Source organism: Rhinoraja longicauda, chromosome 24 (assembly GCF_053455715.1).
Source record: "Rhinoraja longicauda isolate Sanriku21f chromosome 24, sRhiLon1.1, whole genome shotgun sequence".
In the NCBI taxonomy this organism is placed as follows: domain Eukaryota; kingdom Metazoa; phylum Chordata; class Chondrichthyes; order Rajiformes; family Arhynchobatidae; genus Rhinoraja; species Rhinoraja longicauda.
Genome location: NC_135976.1, coordinates 35,703,918 through 35,724,350, shown reverse-complemented (window position 1 = coordinate 35,724,350; position 20,433 = coordinate 35,703,918). Strand labels below are relative to the sequence as shown.

General features: G+C 54.1%; 2 protein-coding genes across 2 annotated transcripts in view; both read right to left on the bottom strand.

Annotated features, from left to right (window-relative positions):
• Window positions 1–7,444, bottom strand: LOC144605171 (coagulation factor IX-like). The gene is made up of 4 exons (XM_078420252.1): window positions 7,260–7,444; window positions 5,300–5,424; window positions 3,819–3,849; window positions 1–2,258 (listed from the first exon to the last, which is right to left on the bottom strand). The coding sequence occupies exons 1-4, from the start codon at window positions 7,321–7,323 to the stop codon at window positions 2,098–2,100; spliced, it is 381 nt and encodes a 126-aa protein (XP_078276378.1). The 5' UTR covers window positions 7,324–7,444; the 3' UTR covers window positions 1–2,097.
• A 2,476-nt stretch (window positions 7,445–9,920) lies between these two features.
• irf6 (interferon regulatory factor 6) overlaps window positions 9,921–20,433 on the bottom strand; it is a 12,526-nt gene continuing 2,013 nt past the window's right edge. The window contains exons 2-8 of the mRNA XM_078420348.1: window positions 19,579–19,783; window positions 18,710–18,786; window positions 17,848–17,881; window positions 17,091–17,234; window positions 15,222–15,614; window positions 12,861–12,979; window positions 9,921–11,476 (exon numbers count right to left, since the gene is read on the bottom strand). Coding sequence (XP_078276474.1) covers window positions 11,249–11,476; window positions 12,861–12,979; window positions 15,222–15,614; window positions 17,091–17,234; window positions 17,848–17,881; window positions 18,710–18,786; window positions 19,579–19,783 — 1,200 coding nt within the window. The 3' untranslated portion in view covers window positions 9,921–11,248. The remainder of the gene's footprint in view (window positions 11,477–12,860; window positions 12,980–15,221; window positions 15,615–17,090; window positions 17,235–17,847; window positions 17,882–18,709; window positions 18,787–19,578; window positions 19,784–20,433) is intronic.

The window sequence follows — 20,433 nt, the reverse complement described above, 5'->3', positions numbered from 1 at the left end:
TTTCAGTTACAGTTTAGTTTATTGTCACGTGTACCGAGGTACAGTGAGAAGCTTTTGTTGCACGCTATCCAGTCAGCGGAAAGACAACACATGATTACAATCGAGCGGCCCACAGTGTACAGATACATGCTAAGGGAATAACGTTTAGCACAAGGTAAAGCCAGTCGTTTAAGGAGATCATTGTTAAAGTAAGGGATGTTGCTGCAGGAGTAGATGTAGGAGTGTGGGGTGACTGTAGTCTGTGGCTGGCATGTCTGCAGTCGCCAGGGTTGGGCACCAATGTGGAAGCAGATCCGGTGGGACTCATGGTCAGGTTTGCAGAACTGTCCTTGTGGACGTCCGTCCCCACTGCTGGCTGCACAGTCATAGAACATAGTACTGGAACAGGCCCTTCGGCCCACACTGTCCGTGCAGAACATGAAGGCAGGAACAGGGTACTGATTGTGGATGATCAGCCATGATCACAATGAATGGCGGTGCTGGCTCGAAGGGCCGAATGGCCTCCTCCTGCACCTATTTTCTATGTCTATGAAGCCAAGTTAACCTAAGATAGGCGACGTTTCGCAGAGTGCCAGAGTAACTCAGCGGGTAACTCTGTGGAGAACATGGATAGGTGATGTTTCACAGAGTGCTGGAGTAACTCAGCGGGTCAGGCAGCATCTGTGGAGAACATGGATAGGTGACGTTTCACAGAGTGCTGGAGTAACTCAGCGGGTCAGGCAGCATCTCCGGAGGGAAGGAATGGGTGACGTTCTGGGTCGAGACCTTTCTTCAGACTCTGATGTCTGAACTTCTGGAGAAGGGTCTCGACCCGGAACGTCACCCATTCCTTCTCTCCAGGGATGCTGCCTGACCTGCTGAGTTACTCCAGTGTTTTGTGTCTACCTTAGATAGATTGTTGATCAGTGCGGGTGTCAGGGGTTATGGGGAGAAGGCAGGAGAATGGGGTTAGGAAGGAGAGATAGATCAGCCGTGATTGAATGGCAGAGTCGACTTGATGGGCCGAATAGCCGAATTCTGCTCCTATCACAGGAACATGAATCCATTCAGTGCTGCCCAGTGAACAGCATCGTGTGATATCCCAACCAGGACTCGAGGGCCTGAGCCACAGGGAGAGGTTGGGCGGGCTGGGACTTTATTTCTTGGAGCGCAGGAGGATGAGGGGTGACCTTATAGAGGTGTACAAGATCATGAGACAGATTCTTGATCAGTGCGGGTGTCAGGGGTTATGGGGAGAAGGCAGGAAAATGGGGTTAGGAGGGAGAGATAAATCAGCCGTGATTGAATGGCGGAGTAGACTTGATGGGCCGAATGGTCTACTTCTGCTCCTGTCCCTTATGACCTTATATTACCTCACTTTCTCATCCAGTCCCTCCACACAAAAGACAAATTAATCTACAAATCCGCACATCAGTGGGATGTGGGAGGGGAACCAGACTACCTGGTGGTGGTGGTGCAGGGTGGGGGGTTGTGGGGAGAAATCCTCCAGAGAGAACAACCCACGGCTGTCCAAATAATGAGGACTCGTGGTGGGCGCAGCAGGTAGAGCTGCTGCCTCACAGCGCCAGAGACCCGGGTTTGATCCTGACCTCGGGTGCTGTCTGTGTGGAGTTTGCACGTTCTCCCCGTGACCGTGTGGGGTTCCTCCGGGTGCTCCGGTTTCCTCCCACATCCTAAAGACGTGTGGGTTTGTGGGTTAATCGGCCCCTCTGTAAATTGCCCCCTAGTGTGCAGGGAGTGGATGAGACAGTGGGATAACACAGAACCAGTGTGAACGGGTGATCGCCGGTCAGCATGGACTCGGTGGGCCGAAGAGCCTGTATCCGTGCCGTAACTCTAAACTAAACACAACTGAACTAAGTTATACCAAGTGAAATGTATATGAAGATTAAGAGGCATTTAGACAGACACTTAAATGAACAAGCCGTAGAATGAATCCTAATGTGGGCTAGCGCGGACAGGCACAGACGGGATGGGCAGAAGGGCCTGTTCCTGTGCGGACAACTCTGGAACTCTAGCGCAGACTACAAAGATGACACAAAATTAGCCCATCCACAATCTTTGCATGCCCATTGCTGATGGGACTTCCCACATCCTTTACTGTGACCACAACTGTTTGATTTTGAGATGAAGCTTGGCTTCCAAGTCCAGCAGTTCATTCTCCTGTTCTGCGAGCTCCGTTTGAAGTTCGTTGATCTTCTTTTGCTCGCTGAGGATTTCCGATCCGGTCTCCAGAAGATAAACCACATGGGAATTATCTGGAAGAGAGTCACGAGTCAAGAGTGCTGATTGTCCTCGGTTCCAGATAGAACAATGATGTTCTTACTTGCAGCAGCACAACGCAATATGGAAACATAGTGCACTGTCAATAATATCATAAACGTGATGTGTGTATACACACATACTCACAAATACAAAAAATATAGATTATATATATGTATGTGTATAGATATGTGTGTGTGTGTATATATCTATATATATGTATATATATATATATATATATATATATATATGTGTGTGTGTGTGTGTGTGTGTATATATACATATATGTATGTGTGTGTGTGTGTATATATCTATATATATACTTCCATCACAGTGAGGGTGTGCCTAGAGCAATCACTGTGATGGCTGTTTGTGTAAAAATTGTGTAAAAATTGTATCTGTGTGTCGTGTGCTTTTTGTTGTCTACTGCCGGCCGGACCCTGACGTGAGAGGACGCTGGCGTTGTTTATTCGCCGCTTCTCCGTTAGGATAGTTTGTCTGTTTGTTTTTATGTTTGATTGTTTATGTAAAGCGCTTTGAGCACCTGATAATGCGCTATATAAAATAAATGCTTATTATTATTATTATTATATATATATATGTATATATATATATATATATATATATATATATATATATATATATATGTGTGTGTACGTCACTTGGGCAGCTTACAGGCCAGTGGTCTGAATATTGAATATAGACACAAAATGCTGGAGTAACTCGGCAGGACAGGCAGCATCTCTGGAGAGAAGGAATGGGGGACATTTCAGATCGACACCCATCTTCAATATTGATCTCTCTCACTTCAGGTGGCCCCGGCATCCCCTCTCTCTCTCTCCCTCCCCCACCCAAGTCGCACCAGCTTCTCGTTCTCGCCCAACAAACAGCCAACAATGGCCTGTTTCCTTTATCATCGTTACTTTTTTGCACGTCTTCCATTCATTGTTCTTTATCTCCCCACACCAACGTCTATATCTCTCGTTTCCCTTATCCCTAACCAGTCTGAAGAAGGGTCTCGACCCGAAACGTCACCCATTCCTTCTCTCCGGAGATGCTGCCTGTCCCGCTGAGTTACTCCAGTATTTTGTGTGTTTATATATATATACACAAGGCATACGTGTAACGGAATGGATCGATGAGATGAGATGTGAGTGAGCTTTGTTCCGGGAACATCAGCCCTACAATGAACATGCTGGTTTTATTCAGTCTGCTGTGTGTTCACCACACTGTGACACAAAGCTAGCGATCTAGAAGCAAGGAGACAGCCTTAGATCATGTTAAATCCATCACTCCTCCACCCCAGGGTATGCACGAACTCAGCCCATGCAGCTGTACATGGAAAATACAACAGCACAGCACAACATCAGGCCCTTCGGCCCACAATGTCTGTGCTGAACATGATGCCAAGCCCACCACCTATCTACCTGCACGTGATCCATGTCAATGTGCCGATCCAAACATGTGCTCTACTGTCGTATCTGCCTCCAGCAACACCCCTGACAGTGAGTGCACCAATGTTTTGCCAAGAGTAAACGATACAAGAGTGTACTTACGGCCGTGAATGTAGTCAGCCCAGAATGTCTCCTGCAAAGAATAAAGATGGGTTTTAATACCTCCAACTTTGGTAATGAGCCACCATCAGACTAGAGAACACGGCACACTAACCACTGCCTCAGCGATAGGGATCAACCCAATGCAGTTGCACGATGGATATTATTATTGCACTTACTGGGTCTGGTTACCCCGTAGAGTCCCGGAGTCCCCCACCCTCGCAAACTGGCCCTTCGGCCCAACTCATCCGTGGCAAGCAAGATGCCTCTTCTATGCTAGTCCCACCCGCCGACAATTTGGCCCATTCCCCTCTAAACCTTGTGTCTATCCGACACAAAATGCTGGAGTAACTCAGCGGGACAGGCAGCATCTCTGGAGAGAAGGAATGGGTGATGTTTCGGGTCGAGACCCTTCTTCAGAAGTCTGAGGCCCATCACGTCCACTCCATTCAACCACGGCTGATCTATCTCTCCCTCCTAACCCCATTCTCCTGCCTTCTCTCCGTAACCCCTGACACCCGTAGTAATTACGAAAAATAATTAAGAAATCTGCAGGCGTGTGGAGGGTGTTCAAGAAGGCATCTGCCCGTGCTCCCCTCCCATGCCCCCCTCTCCCATGCCCCCCTCCCATGCCCCCCCCTCCCATGCCCCCTCTCCCAAGCCCCCCCTCCCATGCGCCCCCTCCCATGCCCCCCGTTCCCCCCCTCCCATGCCCCCCTCCCATGCCCCCCCGTGCCCCCCCTCCCATGCCCCCTCCCATGCCCCCCCTCCCATTCCCCCCTCCCATGCCCCCCCGTGCCCCCCCTCCCATGCCCCCCTCCCATTCCCCCCTCCCATGCCCCCCCCTCCTGTCCCCTCCCTATCTGGTGCCACCTCCGCCATTCCAGACTAAGGCAGTGTCCATGTCAGAGGCACTGATACCACCACAACGCCCAGGTGTGTACCTCCTGAACTTGGGGGGGGGGGGGGGGGGGCTCACCTGGCCAACCAATGTGCTCATCCAGCAGAGAGCGGAACCCACCTCCTGGTCACTCTGACCCAGAGAGTGAATGGGACAACAGGTGTACAAAATCATCAGAGGAACAGATCGGGGAGACGCACAGAGTCTCTTGCCCAGAGTAGGGGAATCAAGGACCAGAGGACACAGGCTCAAGGTGAAGGGGATAAGATTTAATAGGAATCTGAGGGGTAACGTTTTCACACAGAGGGTGGTGGGTGTATGGAACGGGCTGCCAGAGGAGGTAGTTGAGGCTGGGACTATCCCAACGTTTAAGAAGCAGTTAGACAGATACATGGATAGGACAGGTTTGGAGGGATATGGACCAAGCGCAGGCAGGTGGGACTAGTGTAGGTGGGACATTGTTGGCCGGTGTGGACAAGATGGGCTGAAGGGGCAGTTTCCACACTGTACCACTCTATGACTGTATAACAGGTCTGAGGGTGGGCTACATGGTCAGAACAGAACCTCACAACTTGGTCCTTACTGTTTTTTTATCGTCTTTAAAAATCTCACGGGATTCTTCCTTGCTGCAATGTGATTCTCCGCACTCCTGTTCCAGATTTTTAGGCTTCCATAGGACACCGAGCGCGCTACGTTTCTGTAGAAATACTGAAGAACACATCCATCGTGTTAAGGGAGAGGAAGGGTCTCGACCCGAAACGTCACCCATTCCTTCTCTCCAGAGATGCTGCCTGTCCCGCTGAGTTCGTTACTCCGGCATTTTGTGTCTATCTTTAGTGTAAACCGGCACCTGCAATTCCTTCCTACGCTCTGTGTTAAACATCACACGGCTGCCTGACTGTTGTTGAGATCACAATGTAAGGCACCGGCTCCAAAATGCTTGGCTTGATTCTTGAATTGAGATGTATGGAGAGCAAAGTAGGACGGGGCGTGGGGGGCCGTGAGGGGGGGGGGGGGTGAGGGGGGGGGGGGTGAGGGGGGGGGGGAGGGGGGGGGGAGGGGAGAGAGGAGGTGGTGGGGGAGGTGGGGGGAGGGGAGGGGAGGTGGGGGGGAGGGGAGGGGAGGTGGGGGAGGGGAGGTGGTGGGGGAGGGGAGGGGAGGTGGGTGGGGGAGGGGAGGTGGGGGGAGGGGAGGGGGGGAGGGGAGGGAGGGGATGTGGGGGGAGGGGAGGGAGGGGGAGGGGAGGGGAGAGGGAGGGGGAGGGGAGGGGGGAGGCCAGCGGGGAGCACTTTGCAAGCCCCCTATGTGGCGACTGTTGTTTGACAAGCGAAGAGTTTGACTGTGCCTTGTCACAGGTGACAATGAAGTATTCCGTTCCATCAATGTCGCATAAATACCAGGACATTCTTTCCGTGAAAGCGTGTTCAACGCCAAGCCTGTGCTCGACTGAGGCGTGACCACGACTGTGTGACATCCCGCATGACTGTGACAGGGTTTCCGGAGAGTAACGAGAGAAACATTGGCTTCAAATATTTTAATTTACCAATGGCCTTGCAAAGCTAAACTAATGCAATGGCAAAAGCAACAGCTGGTTACATATAAAGACAGAGTGCTGGAGTAACTCAGCGGGCCAGGCAGCATCTGTGGAGAACATAGATAGGTGACGTTTCACAGAGTGCTGGAGTAACTCAGTGGGTCAGGCAGCATCTGTGGAGAACATGGATAGGTGGCGTTTCACAGAGTGCTGGAGTAACTCAGCGGGTCAGTCAGCATCTGTGGAGAACGTGGATAGGTGACGTTTCAGGTCGGACCTTCAGCACTTTAGGAGGTAGAGATAGAATACAGTCAGGATCTGCTTCGCAGGGTGGAGCTGTCAAGGGCTGGAGTTCGGGGCGGCACGGTAGTAGAGTTGCTGCCTTACAGCGCCAGAGAAACACAGAAATTAAGTGCAGGAGGAGGCCATTCGGCCCTTCGAGCCAGAGCCGCCATTCAATATAATCATGGCTGATCATCCAAAATCAGTACCCCGTTCCTACTTTCTCCCCATATCCCCCGATTCCTTAGCCCGCAGAGCTAAATCTAACGCTTTGGTCGGCGTGGACTCGGTGTGACGAAGGGCCGTGTTCCCACACTGTATCTCTAAAGTCTAAAAGTCGAGATTGATACGTACTATGTTATTTGTAGGGAGGATGCTGGTTTAAACCGTAGATAGGCACAAAATGCTGGAGTAACTCAGCGGGACAGGCAGCATCTCTGGAGAGAAGGAATGGGTGACGTTTCGGGTCGAGACCCTTCTTCAGACTCAAGTGGTGAAGAGGGGAGAAGAAATGAACTGTGTCTCGACCCGAGACGTCACCCATTCATTCTCTCCAGAGATGCTGCCTGTCCCGCTGAGTTACTCCAGCGTTTTGTGTCTGGACACAGACAGAGCAGATACATTGGCCATCAGCAGGGCAGGACTCTCAAGGTAAGATTGGCCATTCAGCCCAACATGATTCCCTCACCATCTCCATAGGAACACATGAGAGGTAGTTGGTACTTACCACTACTTGTGTAAGCGCCGGCGAGAAGGCCCAACACTAACCCATAGCTGAGAATGGCCGGCATGCTGTCCCAAAGGCGTCTGATCCAAGGTGAGACTCAATATATTCCCACTTGATTCCGACTCCCTCTAACCCAGCTTCGCTCTTTGTGTTGTCAGCATTTTATCTTGGTTTTCGAATGTTTTTGTTAATAAATGACCAACTGCGTTTGAAAGCGTGACTCTCTGTGAATCAGCCCTGACATTGAACGTGCCCATCACAAGGTGGGGGTCACGGACTCCACACCTACACCTGAAGTCTAGTTTACTGTACACATACAGCGCACAAACAGGCCCTTCGGCCCACCGAGTCCGCACTGACCAGCGATCCCCGCACACTAACACTATCCGACACACACTAGGGACCATTTTTACACTTACCAGGCCAATTAACCTACAAACCTGTACGTCTTTGGAGTGTGGGAGGAAACCGAAGATCTCGGAGAAAACCCACGCAGGTCACGGGGAGAACGTACAAACTCCGTACAGACAGAGCCCGTAGTCGGGATCGAACCTGAGTCTCCGGCGCTGCATTCGCTGTAAGGCGGCAACTCTACCGCTGCGCCACCGTGATGCCACTAAGTTAATTGGAACTCAGTGAGGTGTGTAAAATTATGAGAGGCTTAGACAGTCAGAGCAATCCCCCCCCCCACCCCACCCACCCACCCCCCCCCCCACCCACCCCCCCACCCACCCACCCCCCCCCCCCCACCCACCCACCCACCCCCCCACCCACCCACCCCCCCACCACCCACCCACCCACCCACCACCCCACCACCCCCCCCCCACCCGTGGGGCAAGTGTTTTACACAGAGGGGGGTGGGGGCTGGAACACGCTGCCAGGGATGGGGGTGGAGGTGAGGGTGGGGGTAGGGGTGGGGATGGGAGTAGGTGGGGGTAGGGGCTGGAACATGCTGCCAGGGGTGGGGGTGGAGGTGGAGGTGGGGGCTGGAACATGCTGCCAGGGGTGGGGGGGGGTAGGGGTGGGGGTAGGGGCTGGAACATGCTGCCAGGGGTGGGGGGGGTTAGGGGTGGGGGTAGGGGCTGGAACATGCTGCCAGGGGTGGGGGTGGAGGCTGGAACATGCTGCCAGGGGTGGGGGGGGGTTAGGGGTGGGGGTAGGGGCTGGAACATGCTGCCAGGGGTGGGGGTAGGGGCTGGAACATGCTGCCAGGGGTGGGGGGGGGGGGGGGTAGGGGCTGGAACATGCTGCCAGGGGTGGGGGGGGTTAGGGGTGGGGGTAGGGGCTGGAACATGCTGCCAGGGGTGGGGGTGGAGGTGGGGGCTGGAACATGCTGCCAGGGGTGGGGGGGGTTAGGGGTGGGGGTAGGGGCTGGAACATGCTGCCAGGGGTGGGGGGGGGGGGGGGGGTAGGGGCTGGAACATGCTGCCAGGGGTGGGGGGGGGGGGGGGCAGATACGATCGTGGTGTTTAAGAGGCATTTAGACAGGCGCATGGATATGCAGTGAGTGGAGGGACATGGATCGCGGGCCGGCAGAGACTAGTTTATCGTGGCATCATGCTGGTGGTGGCGACAATTGTGATCGCGGAGTGTCAGAAGTTCTCCCTCTCCGTCAGCGCCACGGGAGGAATGCAGACTTTATCAAATATCTTCCTGAAATCCATGTGCCTGGAACGTGCTGCCACGAGGGTTGTGGTCGGGCAGCGTCTGTGTGGGACACGGGCAGGTGACGTCTCAGGTTGGGACCAAAACACTTCAGTTTTGACCAGAAACGTCACAATAGACAATAGGTGCAGGAGGAGGCCATTTGGCCCTTTCGAGCCAGCACCGCCATTCAATGTGATCATGGCTGATCATTCTCAATCAGTACCCCGTTCCTGCCTTCTCCCCATACCCCCTGACTCCACTATCCTTAAGAGCTCTATCTATCTTAAGAGATCATCTATCCATGTTCTCCACAGATGCTGCCTGGCCCGCTGAGTTACTCCAGCACTCTGAGAACATGGATAGGTGACGTTTCACAGAGTGCTGGAGTAACTCAGCGGGTCAGGCAGCATCTGTGGAGAACATGGATAGGTGACGTTTCACAGAGTGCTGGAGTAACTCAGCGGGTCAGGCAGCATCTGTGGAGAACATGGATAGGTGACGTTTCACAGAGTGCTGGAGTAACTCAGCGGGTCAGGCAGCATCTGTGGAGAACATGGATAGGTTACGTTTCGGGTCGAGACCCTTCTCCAGACTGAGAGTCAGGGGAAAGGGAGGCGGGAGATATAGATAGTGATGTAGAGATATAGAACAAGTGAATGAAAGATATGCATAAATGTAACGATGATAAAGGAAACTGGCCGTTGTTAGCTGTGGGCTCAGTGAGAACGGAAAAACTGGACAGCCCTTTGAAGAAGGGTCTCGACCCGAAACGTCACCCATTCCTTCTCTCCCGAGATGCTGCCTGACCTGCTGAGTTACTCCAGCATTTTGTGTCTATCTTCTGCCTGCTGTTAGATTCAGGTGTATAAATACCTTCGATTTGTACCAGCATCTGCAGTTATCTTCTTATAAAACTGGACATCCCACGCACTGAACACTGTGAAACCTTACTGTAAATAATCACAGGACTATAAAAAGATTTTTAAAAGTTACAATTTAATAGGACAGCACTTTCAAATACACAGCAAGTACCGGAATCCATAAAAATCACATTGTTCACGTGCTGAGTGGAAGTTAAATCCATTGGTGTCAAGCACAGCTTTATTGGTCTAACTAAATGATTTGCTAAAATTAATTCTGCAACTGAAATGATCATTGTTGAGCATTCTTGCTTCCAGCCTCGTCTCTGCAGGTTACAATATAATCTTGAAGCGTTCCTCACTGTAAAATCTTCTCAGAACGTACGATATATTAGTGTTTGCAGTGAATACTTAAACACGAGGGACTACCTGTAACTCCGCAAACAGCGGCTACAACACACTAACTAGTTATTCCCTTCTGCAAGAGTGGAGATAACTACTTGGATGAGGAGAAACTTTTTCAGTCAAGAGAATTGTGAATCTGTGGAATTCTCTGCCTCAGAGGGCAGTGGGGGCCAATTAGCATCTGAATTGTAAAACCAATCTTGTTTTATCTTCTCATTCTTTCATTCTTCTGTTATTATGTTAAAAAACTACAATAGAAAATATCCAAGGCACAACAGGCTGGAACTTGTAAAAAGGAGGATTCTATTAACAGGCTTTTCAAAAGCACATTTCACGAGCGCGTCAACAAACGGCACTCAATGAAAGTGTTAACGTTCATTAATCACGAATGTTAATGGTTCTCAACGTTAAACGCTCTCTCCTACTCTCTGGTTGGGCTGTTTTTTGATAAGAACAAAGTCCAATCTCGTTGTCGGACTGTATGACCGGGGGTTAATTTGCTGGAAGGATGGACAGTCACGCTCCTCGCATTGAGTTGCCGACTAAGGTTGGAGGCACAGAGAGAACAGGTACACAAAACATGGGACAACACGTTCTGTGAGAGCTCGGCTGAATGGAATAAAATCATTTTGGCACAATATGGGATCTTGTATGGCCACTGGTGCAGCAAACATACCAACCAAGGTCGGTGAAATGCAGAAAGTTCACTTGCTGGAACTTGCGACTCGCTGCAGGGCAGCTGCACTGTTGCAAGGCAGATGCAATGCTGCAGGTGCATCGTTGCAAGGCAGCTGCACTACTGCAAGGCAGGTGCATCACTGCAAGGCAGATGCATCACTGCAGGGCAGATGCATCACTGCAGGGCAGCTGCACTGCTGCAAGGTAGCTGCATTGCTGCAAGGCAGATGCGTCGTTGCAAGGCAGCTGCAATGCTCCAAGGCAGCTGCATCGTTGCAGGGCAGGTGCACTGCTGCAAGGCAGCTGCATGTTGCAGGGCAGGTGTACTGCTCCAAGGCAGCTGCAATGTTGCAGGGCAGGTGCACTGCTCCTGCCAGGGGGGGGGGTGGTCAGTGCAGCTTACTGCACTGGCAGCGGGGGTGCCATGTGCATGGCTGGGGACTGCACAGGCCAGGGCTCGTGTCCCTGCGTGGTGTGCAGCAGGTGGTACAGCTGTTTCAGGTGGGTCACGATGTTGTCCTTGATGTCTGGCGTCGAGATCTGCAGCCGGATGCTGCCGCTGTCGAAGGAGCGAGTGAACTCCCCGGTAAACATCTCGTAGATCATCCGTGCAACTATCGGTACAACCTGCGGGAGACGCACACGTCAGACCGGGAAGACCAGCACGAAAACAGGCCCTTCAGCCCACCGGGTCAATGCTAACCAGTAAGCACCCATTCACACTACTCACACATCAGCTGATTGGCACGTGTACCAAGGTGGAGTGAAAAGCTGGACACAAAATGCTGGAGTAACTCAGCGGGTCAGGCAGCATCTGGAGAGAAGGAATGGGTCAAGTCTGAAGATGGGTCTTGACCCGAAACATCAGCCATTCCTTCTCTCCAGAGATGCTGCCTGACCCGCTGCGTTATTCCAGCATTTTGTGTCCATCTTTGTAAGTGGACTGATGGAGTCCACAAACTGAGACTGTTCGCAAGGTGTAGCTTATCCTTTAGTTATAACTTGTCCTTTATCCTATATTTGTACACTGTAAATGGTTCAAATATAATCATGTATAGTCTTTCCACTGACTGGACAGCACACAGCAAAAGCTTTCCACTGTACCTCAGTACACGTGACAATAAACTCAACTAAACCAAGGGTGTAAACGTGGTGGTGATTTACACCCACGAGGAAGTACCTCATTGAAAAGACCTGGATAGAGTGGATGTGGAGAGGATGTTTCCACTGGTGGGAGAGTCTAGGACCAGAGGGCACAGCCTCAGAATTAAAGGATGTTCTTTTATAAAGGAGGTGAGGAGGAACTTCTTTAGTCAGAGGGTGGTGAATCTGTGGAACTCATTGCCACAGAGGGCTGTGGAGGCCACAAGTCAGGGGATAGTTCTAAGGCAGAGACAGACAAATTCTTGATTAGAACGGGTGTCAGGGAAATGGGATCAGGAGGCAGAGATCAGGCATGATTGAATGGCGGAGTGTACTCGATGGGCCGAATGGACTAATTCTATTCCGATAACTGGTGAGCATGTTTCATGGAACAGCACGGCACAGGAACAGGCCCTTCAGCCCACAATGTTTGTGCCAAGTTAAACCGATCTCATCTGCGTGCTCATGATCCGTGTGGAACAGAATAACTTTGTCATCCAAAACAAGTTTGAACGAAACGTAGTTACCATGCAGTCACAACACTAATATCCCTCTATTCCCTGCATATTTAATAGCCTCATATTAGGGGTTATGGGGAGAAGGCAGGGAGGTGGGATGAGGAGGCAGGGATCAGCCATCATTGAATGGCGGAGTGGACTCGATGGACCGAATGGCCTGATTCTACTCCTATAACTGGTGAACTCGCATGGTGTTATTGAACATCCCAGTGTTTGGCCGAGCTCACTCTTCACCACCCTGCCCGCCCGCCCGCCCGCCCGCCCGCCCGTCTGCCTGCATTGGCTGCCATTACTTTGATCACATCAATGAGTTGCAAAAGCAACGAGGTCAGCAGATCTTCCTTTGTTACCTGCACCATAATCAGCTTCTTGTCCTTGGGTTTCCCATCTGGCCACTCCTCACCGAAGCACATGTAGATCTCGAACGAGGGGACCTTGTTACTCTGGCCCTTCTGCCGGTCAATCAGATCTGCAATCGGACAATCGCCATCAAACACTTGGAGCGTGACTAGGTTCGCCAACTGTCCCGTATCAGCCGGGACATCCCGTATTTTGGGCTGAATTGGTTTGTCCCGTCCGGGATTGCCCTTGTCCCGTTTTAGTAGGGTTGCCAACTTCCTCACTCCCAAATACGGGACAAAGGGTGACGTCACCGCCCCGCGCCCCACGTGACCTCACCCAGCCAGCGGCCACGTGCTCCCGCTCCACCAATGGCGGCCGCCCGGGCCGCTGGCTGGGGGTGAGGTGACGTGGGGCGCGGGGCGGTGACGTCACCTTGTCCCGTATTTGGGAGTGAGGAAGTTGGCAACCCTAAGCGTGACAGAGAGCGGCTTTTTATCACTGGGTTGCAACGGAATCACAGTGGAGCCACACAACAAGTAACCGAGAGACGGGAGGAACCGTGGACGCTGGCATCATGAGCGAAACACAGAACGATGCACAGAGTCTCGTGCCCAGAGTAGGGGAATCGAAGACCAGAGGACACAGGTTCAAGGCGAAGGGGGAAAGATTTAATAGGAATCTGAGGGGTAACTTTTTCACACAAAGGGTGGTGGGTGTATGGAACGAGCTGCCAGAGGAGATCGTTGAGGCACAGTTGAGAAACAGACAGGTACAGTTGGGACTAGTGTAGCTGGGACATGTTGGCCGGTGTGGGCAAGTTGGGCCGAAGGGCCTGTTTCCACACTGTATCACTCTATGACTCCATAACAACGTGCTAGAGGAAGTCAACGGGTCAGGCAGCATCTGCAGAATCAGTCCGTGCAAGGACCACGACCCAATACTTCTGCTGCCCATCTCCCACCGCAGCTGCTGCCTGACCCGCTGAGTTACTCCAGCACTTTGTGCTTTACTCAAGATTCCAGCATCTGCAGTTCCTTGTGCCTCCCACTTTAAAGAAGTTCTGCTTTTCTCCGACTGGTTCTGCGAGGCCCTCTCTCACCCTCCCCCCTCTCCCCTCCCTCTTTCTCCCCCACTCTCCCTCCTCCTTTTCCCCCTCTCTCCCTCTCCCTCTCGCTCCCCATCCCCATCCCCCTCTCTCCCTCCTCCTCCCCCTCTCTCCCTCCACCTTTCCCTCTCTCTCCCCATCCCCCTCTCTCCCTCCTCCTCCCCCTCCCTCCCCTCTGCAATTCTTGTTGTACAACCATATTCTGACCCACAGGGTGCTCGTGTGTGGGTGAACATTGGTCGGTGTGGACTGTTTCCGCACTGTTTAAACTTTCTTGATCAGTGCGGGTGTCAGGGATTATGGGGAGAAGGCAGGAGAATGGGGTTAGGAGGGAGAGATAGATCAGCCATGATTGAATGGCGGAGTAGACTTGATGGGCCGAATGGCCTAATTCTGCTCCCATCACTTATGACCTGATGAAGATAGTTCCAAGGTCTGTGATGAGGTAAATGGGAGGTCAGGGATGGAGGGAATGTCCTGAAGGGAATCTGGAGCCAATGGCCTAATTTTTTCAGCTAATGTTTTCAAGAGAGAGTTAGATTTAGCTCTTGGGGCTAATGGAATCAGGGGGTATGGGGAAAAAGCAGGAACGGGGTACTGATTGTGGATGATCAGCCATGATCATATTGAATGGCGGTGCTGGCTCGAAGGGCCGAATGGCCGCCTCCTGCATCTATTTTCTATGTTTTGAAGTTTAAGGCTTGAGTGCATCAGAATAATACACAAAAGTGTGTAATGCCACTGATTTCGTCGAGCCTTCCTTAGAAGGCTTAGGACGTTTGGTATGTCCACTACAACTCTCACCAACTTCTACAGATGCACCAGAGAAAGCATTTTATCGGGATGCATCACAGCTTGGTTTGGAAACAGCTCCATGCAAGAAATTGCAGCAAATTGTGGACACAACCCAGACCATCGCACAAACCAACCTCCCTTCCATTGACTCCATCTACACCTCACGCTGCCTCGGCAAGGCCAGCAGCCCAGACCATCACACAAACCAACCTCCCTCCCATTGACTCCATCTACACCTCACGCTGCCTCGGCAAGGCCAGCAGCCCAGACCATCACACAAACCAACCTCCCTCCCATTGACTCCATCTACACCTCACGCTGCCTCGGCAAGGCCAGTAGCAGAATCAAGGACCTGTCTCACCCCGGCCACTCTCTCTCCTCCCCTCTCCCATCGGGCAAGAGGTACAGAAGGTACATTATCAACGCTTCTATGTTTAATTCTGCCCCGTCGGTCACGGACTGAACTCACCGCTCAGGAAGGTCTCCAGACAGAAGAGCTTGACCTTCTTCTGCCGCTCGATGACGTGTGGGCCGGCGTTGCCCCCGGCGCAGGGCCCCGACCAGTACACCTTGCACTGGCACAGCCGCACGGCATAGATGGCGTGCCCGCTCACCTCCAGGATCAGCCCGCGGTCCATCACGTCCAGCAGGCGGCTGGTGAAGAGCCGTTGCTTCTCGTTGACGATGTGGTCGGTGGGTGGGAAGCGGATCTGCTCCAGTGACACCGGGCCGAACAGCTCCTCCTGGTTGGGCATGGGACCCAGGTCCCCGTAAAACAGCCGGCAGCCCTGGGGGTTGCTGACGGTGAGCGGGGGGCCCAGCTCCTTGCCCCGGTACTGGAACTGGATCTCCAGGTCAGTCACTGGTGGGCACAGCAGCAAGAGGACGATCAGATCCCAGCGCCCACCAGGGGGCACGTGTGTACAGCCGCGGGCTCACGTGTGTACACAGCAGGGGGTCACGTGTGTACAGCTGGGGGTTACATGTGTACAAGGTGGGGGTCACATGTGTACAGCCGGGGGTCACGTGTGTACACAGCCGAGGGTCACGTGTGTACAGCCGCAGGTCACGTGTGTACAGCCGGGGGTCACGTGTGACGTACAAAGACGTACAGGTATGTAGGTTAATTGGCTGGGTAAATGTAAAAATTGTCCCTAGTGGGTGTAGGATAGTGTTAATGTACGGGGATCGCTGGGCGGCACGGACTTGGAGGGCCGAAAAGGCCTGTTTCCGGCTGTAGATATATGATATGATACACAGCCGGGTGGCACAGCAGGCAGAGGTGCTGCCTCTCAGGCAGGGTGCGGGGGATGCGGGGTGCAGGTGAGGGGGTGCGGGTGGGAGCAGCTGTGGGTGTGGGTGGGCGTGCCGGGCGGGCAGTACTCACTGGGCAGTGAGCTGATCCATGTCTCGGGCGTGGGTGGGGGGGTGTGGGTCGGCGTGGGTGTGTGTGAGTGGGCGTGGGTGGGCGGGTGTGCCGGGCATGGGTGAGGCGGGTGGGTGGCTGGGTGTGGGTGGGTGTGCCGGGCGTGGGCGGGTGTGCCGGGCGGGCAGTACTCACTGGGCAGCGAGCTGATCCATGTCTCGGGCGTGGGGGGGTGTGGGTGGGGCGCGGGTGTGCCAGGTGTGGGCGGGTGCAGGTGGATGTGCCGGGCGTGGGTGGGGGGGTGCAGGTGGGCGTGGGTGGAGGGGGTGTGGGTGGGCGCGGGTGTGCCGGGCGTGGGCGGGTGTGCCGGGCGGGCAGTACTCACTGGGCAGCGAGCTGATCCATGTCACGGGCGTGGGGGTGTGTGGGTGGGGCGCGGGTGTGCCAGGTGTGGGCGGGTGCAGGTGGATGTGCCGGGCGTGGGTGGGGGGGTGCAGGTGGGCGTGGCTGGGTGTGGGTGGGGTGTGGGCGGGTGTGCCGGGCGTGGGGGTGCCGGGCGTGGGCGGGTGTGCCAGGCGGGCAGTACTCACTGGGCAGCGAGCTGATCCATGTCTCGGGCGTGGGTGGGGGGGTGTGGGTCGGCGTGGGTGTGTGTGAGTGGGCGTGGGTGGGCGGGTGTGCCGGGCATGGGTGAGGCGGGTGGGTGGCTGGGTGTGGGTGGGGTGTGGGCGGGTGTGCCGGGCGTGGGGGGGCCGGGCATGCCGGGCGGGCAGTACTCACTGGGCAGCGAGCTGATCCATGTCTCGGGCGTGGGTGGGGGGGTGTGGGTCGGCGTGGGTGTGTGTGAGTGGGCGTGGGGTGGGCGGGTGTGCCGGGCATGGGTGAGGCGGGTGGGTGGCTGGGTGTGGGTGGGGTGTGGGCGGGTGTGCCGGGCGTGGGGGGGGCCGGGCATGCCGGGCGGGCAGTACTCACTGGGCAGCGAGCTGATCCATGTCTCGGGCGTGCTGAACATCTCGGTGGGCAGGGGGACGTCCTGGTGGAGGGCGATGTCAGGGTCGGCCTTGATCCACTCGCTGGGGGAGCAGCTGGACACGCTCGCGGGGGGCATGGGGGAGTCTGCATCCACAAACATCACAACCTCACCAACACTGCTCAGTGCCAACCTTCACTTACATAGCGCCCATCACATCCCTTACAGCAGACCTGGCTCATCACAACATCCCTGAGTTTAGCTTCCATTTCCCCATTTATAAAAACACCAAGAAAACACAGAGTGCTGGAGTAACTCAGCGGGTCAGGCAGCATCTGTGGAGAACATGGATAGGTGACGTTTCGGGTTAAGACCCTTCTTCAGTCTGAAGAAGGGTCTCGACCCAAAACGTCACCCATTCCTTTTCTCCAGCTATGCTGCCTGACCCGCTGAGTTACTCCAGCACTCTATGTCTGTCTTCAGTGCCTTGCCCGGCTCCACCCACTCTACCCTCAGTCACCAACAACACACAATCTGCTGCCGAGACTCAGCGGGACGGGCAGCATCTGTGGAGGGGAACGACGATGTTTCGAGCTGAGACCCTGCAAAGTGAAAGTGTCTGAAACCTCCCCCACTGCTGCCCTCTCGTCTGCTCGGCTAGACACCTGGGGTGGAATGGACTTGAGCATTGCTATTTACTAACAGCTGCAAAGGGCTTGGCCACAGATTAGATTCAGCGCAAGAACTAGGGGCACTTACCGTTTAAGTTGAGAAACGGGAAGCTCTCTTGCATCTGTGTAAAAGATAGGGCAGATCAGTACAGGCACACAGTGACAGAGAGACACACGCACACACACACACACAGACACACACACACACACACACAGACACACACACACACACGCACACAGAGTGGCACACGCACACACACACTGACATAGAGAGAGACACGCACACACACACACACACACAGACACACACACAGAGAGAGACACGCACACACACACACAGAGTGGCACACGCACACACACACAGTGACATAGAGAGAGACACGCACACACACACACACAGACACACACACAGAGAGAGACACGCACACACACACACAGTGACATAGAGACACACGCACAGAAACACACACAGTGACATAGAGACACACGCACACACACAGAGAGTGACATAGAGACACAGAGAGAGACAGAGAGAGAGACATAGAGACACACACACAGAGTGACATAGAGACACACGAACAGACACACACACAGTGACATAGAGAGACGCACGCGCACAGATACACACACACAGAGACACACGCACACGGAGACACACAGTCGAACACACATAGACACACAGAGACACACACGCACACAGATGCAAACACACTAACACACGCATATAGAGACACACACACATAAACACAGACACACGCAAATAGATACACACGTACACACATAGACACGCGCATAGACACACACACCCAGACATACGTGGACGCACACGCCTACAGTGACCCCCTTTGGCCCATCTAGCCCGTGCTAACCCAGTTGCCAAAATGGGCTGCGTTGGGGCATTTATGGGGCGTGAGGGATGGGCCGAGATGCTGCACATTCCCGTGTCTCACCTCCACCTGCGACTGTGACGAGTCCTCATCCTCCTCGTCCTCCAGGTCCACGTCGTTCTCCTCCCAGGGAACCGAGCCTGCGGTCACACGGCAACAGGTCAGCGATGGGGACAGTGTAGAAGGACGGACACATGGACAGGTACGTGTAGGGGACAGTGTAGAGGGATGGACCCACGGACACATACGTGTGGGGGACAGTAGAGGGACGGACACATGGACAGGTACATGTAAGGGGACAGTGTAGAGGGATGGACACATGGACACGTACATGTGTGGGACCGTGTAGAGGGACAGACACATGGACAGGAACATGTAGGGGGACAGTGTAGAGGGACGGACACATGGCCAGATACGTGTAGGGGGACAGTGTAGAGGGATGGACACATGGACAGGTACATGTAGGGGGACAGTGTAGATGGACGGACACGCGGACAGGTAACGTGTGGGGGACAGTGAAGAGGGACGGACACATGGACAGGTGCGGGGATTGGGGCAGGGTAGAGGATACAGCGCAAACGCCAGCAGGTGGGGCATGTCGATGGGGCATTGTAGTTGGCATAGATGGGTTGGGGTGGCGCAGTGGCAGAGTTGCTGCCGCACAGCACCAGAGACCCGGATTCAATCCTGACTACGGTGTGAGGAAGGGTTTCGACCTGAAAAGTCACCCATTCCTTCCCTCCAGAGATGCTGCCTGTCCCACTGAGTGACTCCAGCTTTTTGTGTAGGACTACGGGTGCTGTCTATACGGAGTCTGTACGTTCTGCCCATGAACTGCGTGGGAAGGGGGAGGGGAGGAGGGAGGGGGAAGGGGGGGAGGAGGGAGGGGATAAAGGGGGGGGAGAGGGGGGGAGGGGGCGGACGAGACCTACCTGGGTTGCTGTGCACCCCACTGGGCTGAGGGATGTCACACACCTGGTAGATCTTCAGTGGGTTCATGGGCACCTCCTTGGTGCCATCGTAGACGAGGTTGAACTCGCGGCTCTTGTTGAGTGCGCAGCGGAGCTGGGCCTTCCACTTGGCGGGGTCGGGCTCGTCAATGCCCTCCTGGTACTTGCCCGTCTCCAACGCCCACGCCTGCAGGTCCCACACAGATCCGTCAGCACCGCGGGAACCAGTCGCCCAACCCCCCTCCACACCCCACCCTCCCTCCTCCATCCCACCCCCCTCCTCCACACCTCACACCCCTCCTCCACACCTCACACCCCTCCTCCCCACCCCACCCCTCTTCCACAATCCCTCCCCCCACACCCCCCCCCCCTACATCCCACCCCCACAGACTTCATCAGTGTGAAGAAGGTTCACAACATAAAACATCATTCGTTCCTTTTCTCCACAGATGCTGCCTGACCTGCTGTTACTCCAACACTCTGTGTCCATCTTCGGTGTAAACCAGCTTTGTATCTATCTTCCCTCCCACACTGTGATGTTAATAGTCAGCAGTGAAAATAGTTTTTCACCCAGAGAGTTGTGAATCTGTGGAATTCTCTGGCACAGGAGGCAGTGGAGGCCAATTCACTGGATCTATTCAAGAATTAGATTTAGCTCTTAGGGCTAACAGAATCAAGGGATATGGGGGAAAGCAGGAACGGGGTACTGATTGTGGAAGATCAGCCATGATCATATTGAATGGCGGTGCGTACAGGCTCGAAGGGCTGAATGGCCTCCTCCTGCACCTATTTTCTATGTTACGTGCAGGGAGGATCTGCAGATACTGCAGTCCAGCA

Excerpts from the sequence above, each read along its gene's own strand:
- LOC144605171 (XM_078420252.1), bottom strand. The coding sequence starts at position 7,323 with ATGCCGGCCATTCTCAGCTATGGGTTAGTGTTGGGCCTTCTCGCCGGC. Across the intron at positions 5,425-7,259 it reads CGGCGCTTACACAAGTAGTG|TATTTCTACAGAAACGTAGC; the intron begins GTAAGTACCAAC and ends TGTGTTCTTCAG. Across the intron at positions 2,259-3,818 it reads GGCTGACTACATTCACGGCC|ATAATTCCCATGTGGTTTAT; the intron begins GTAAGTACACTC and ends ACTCTCTTCCAG.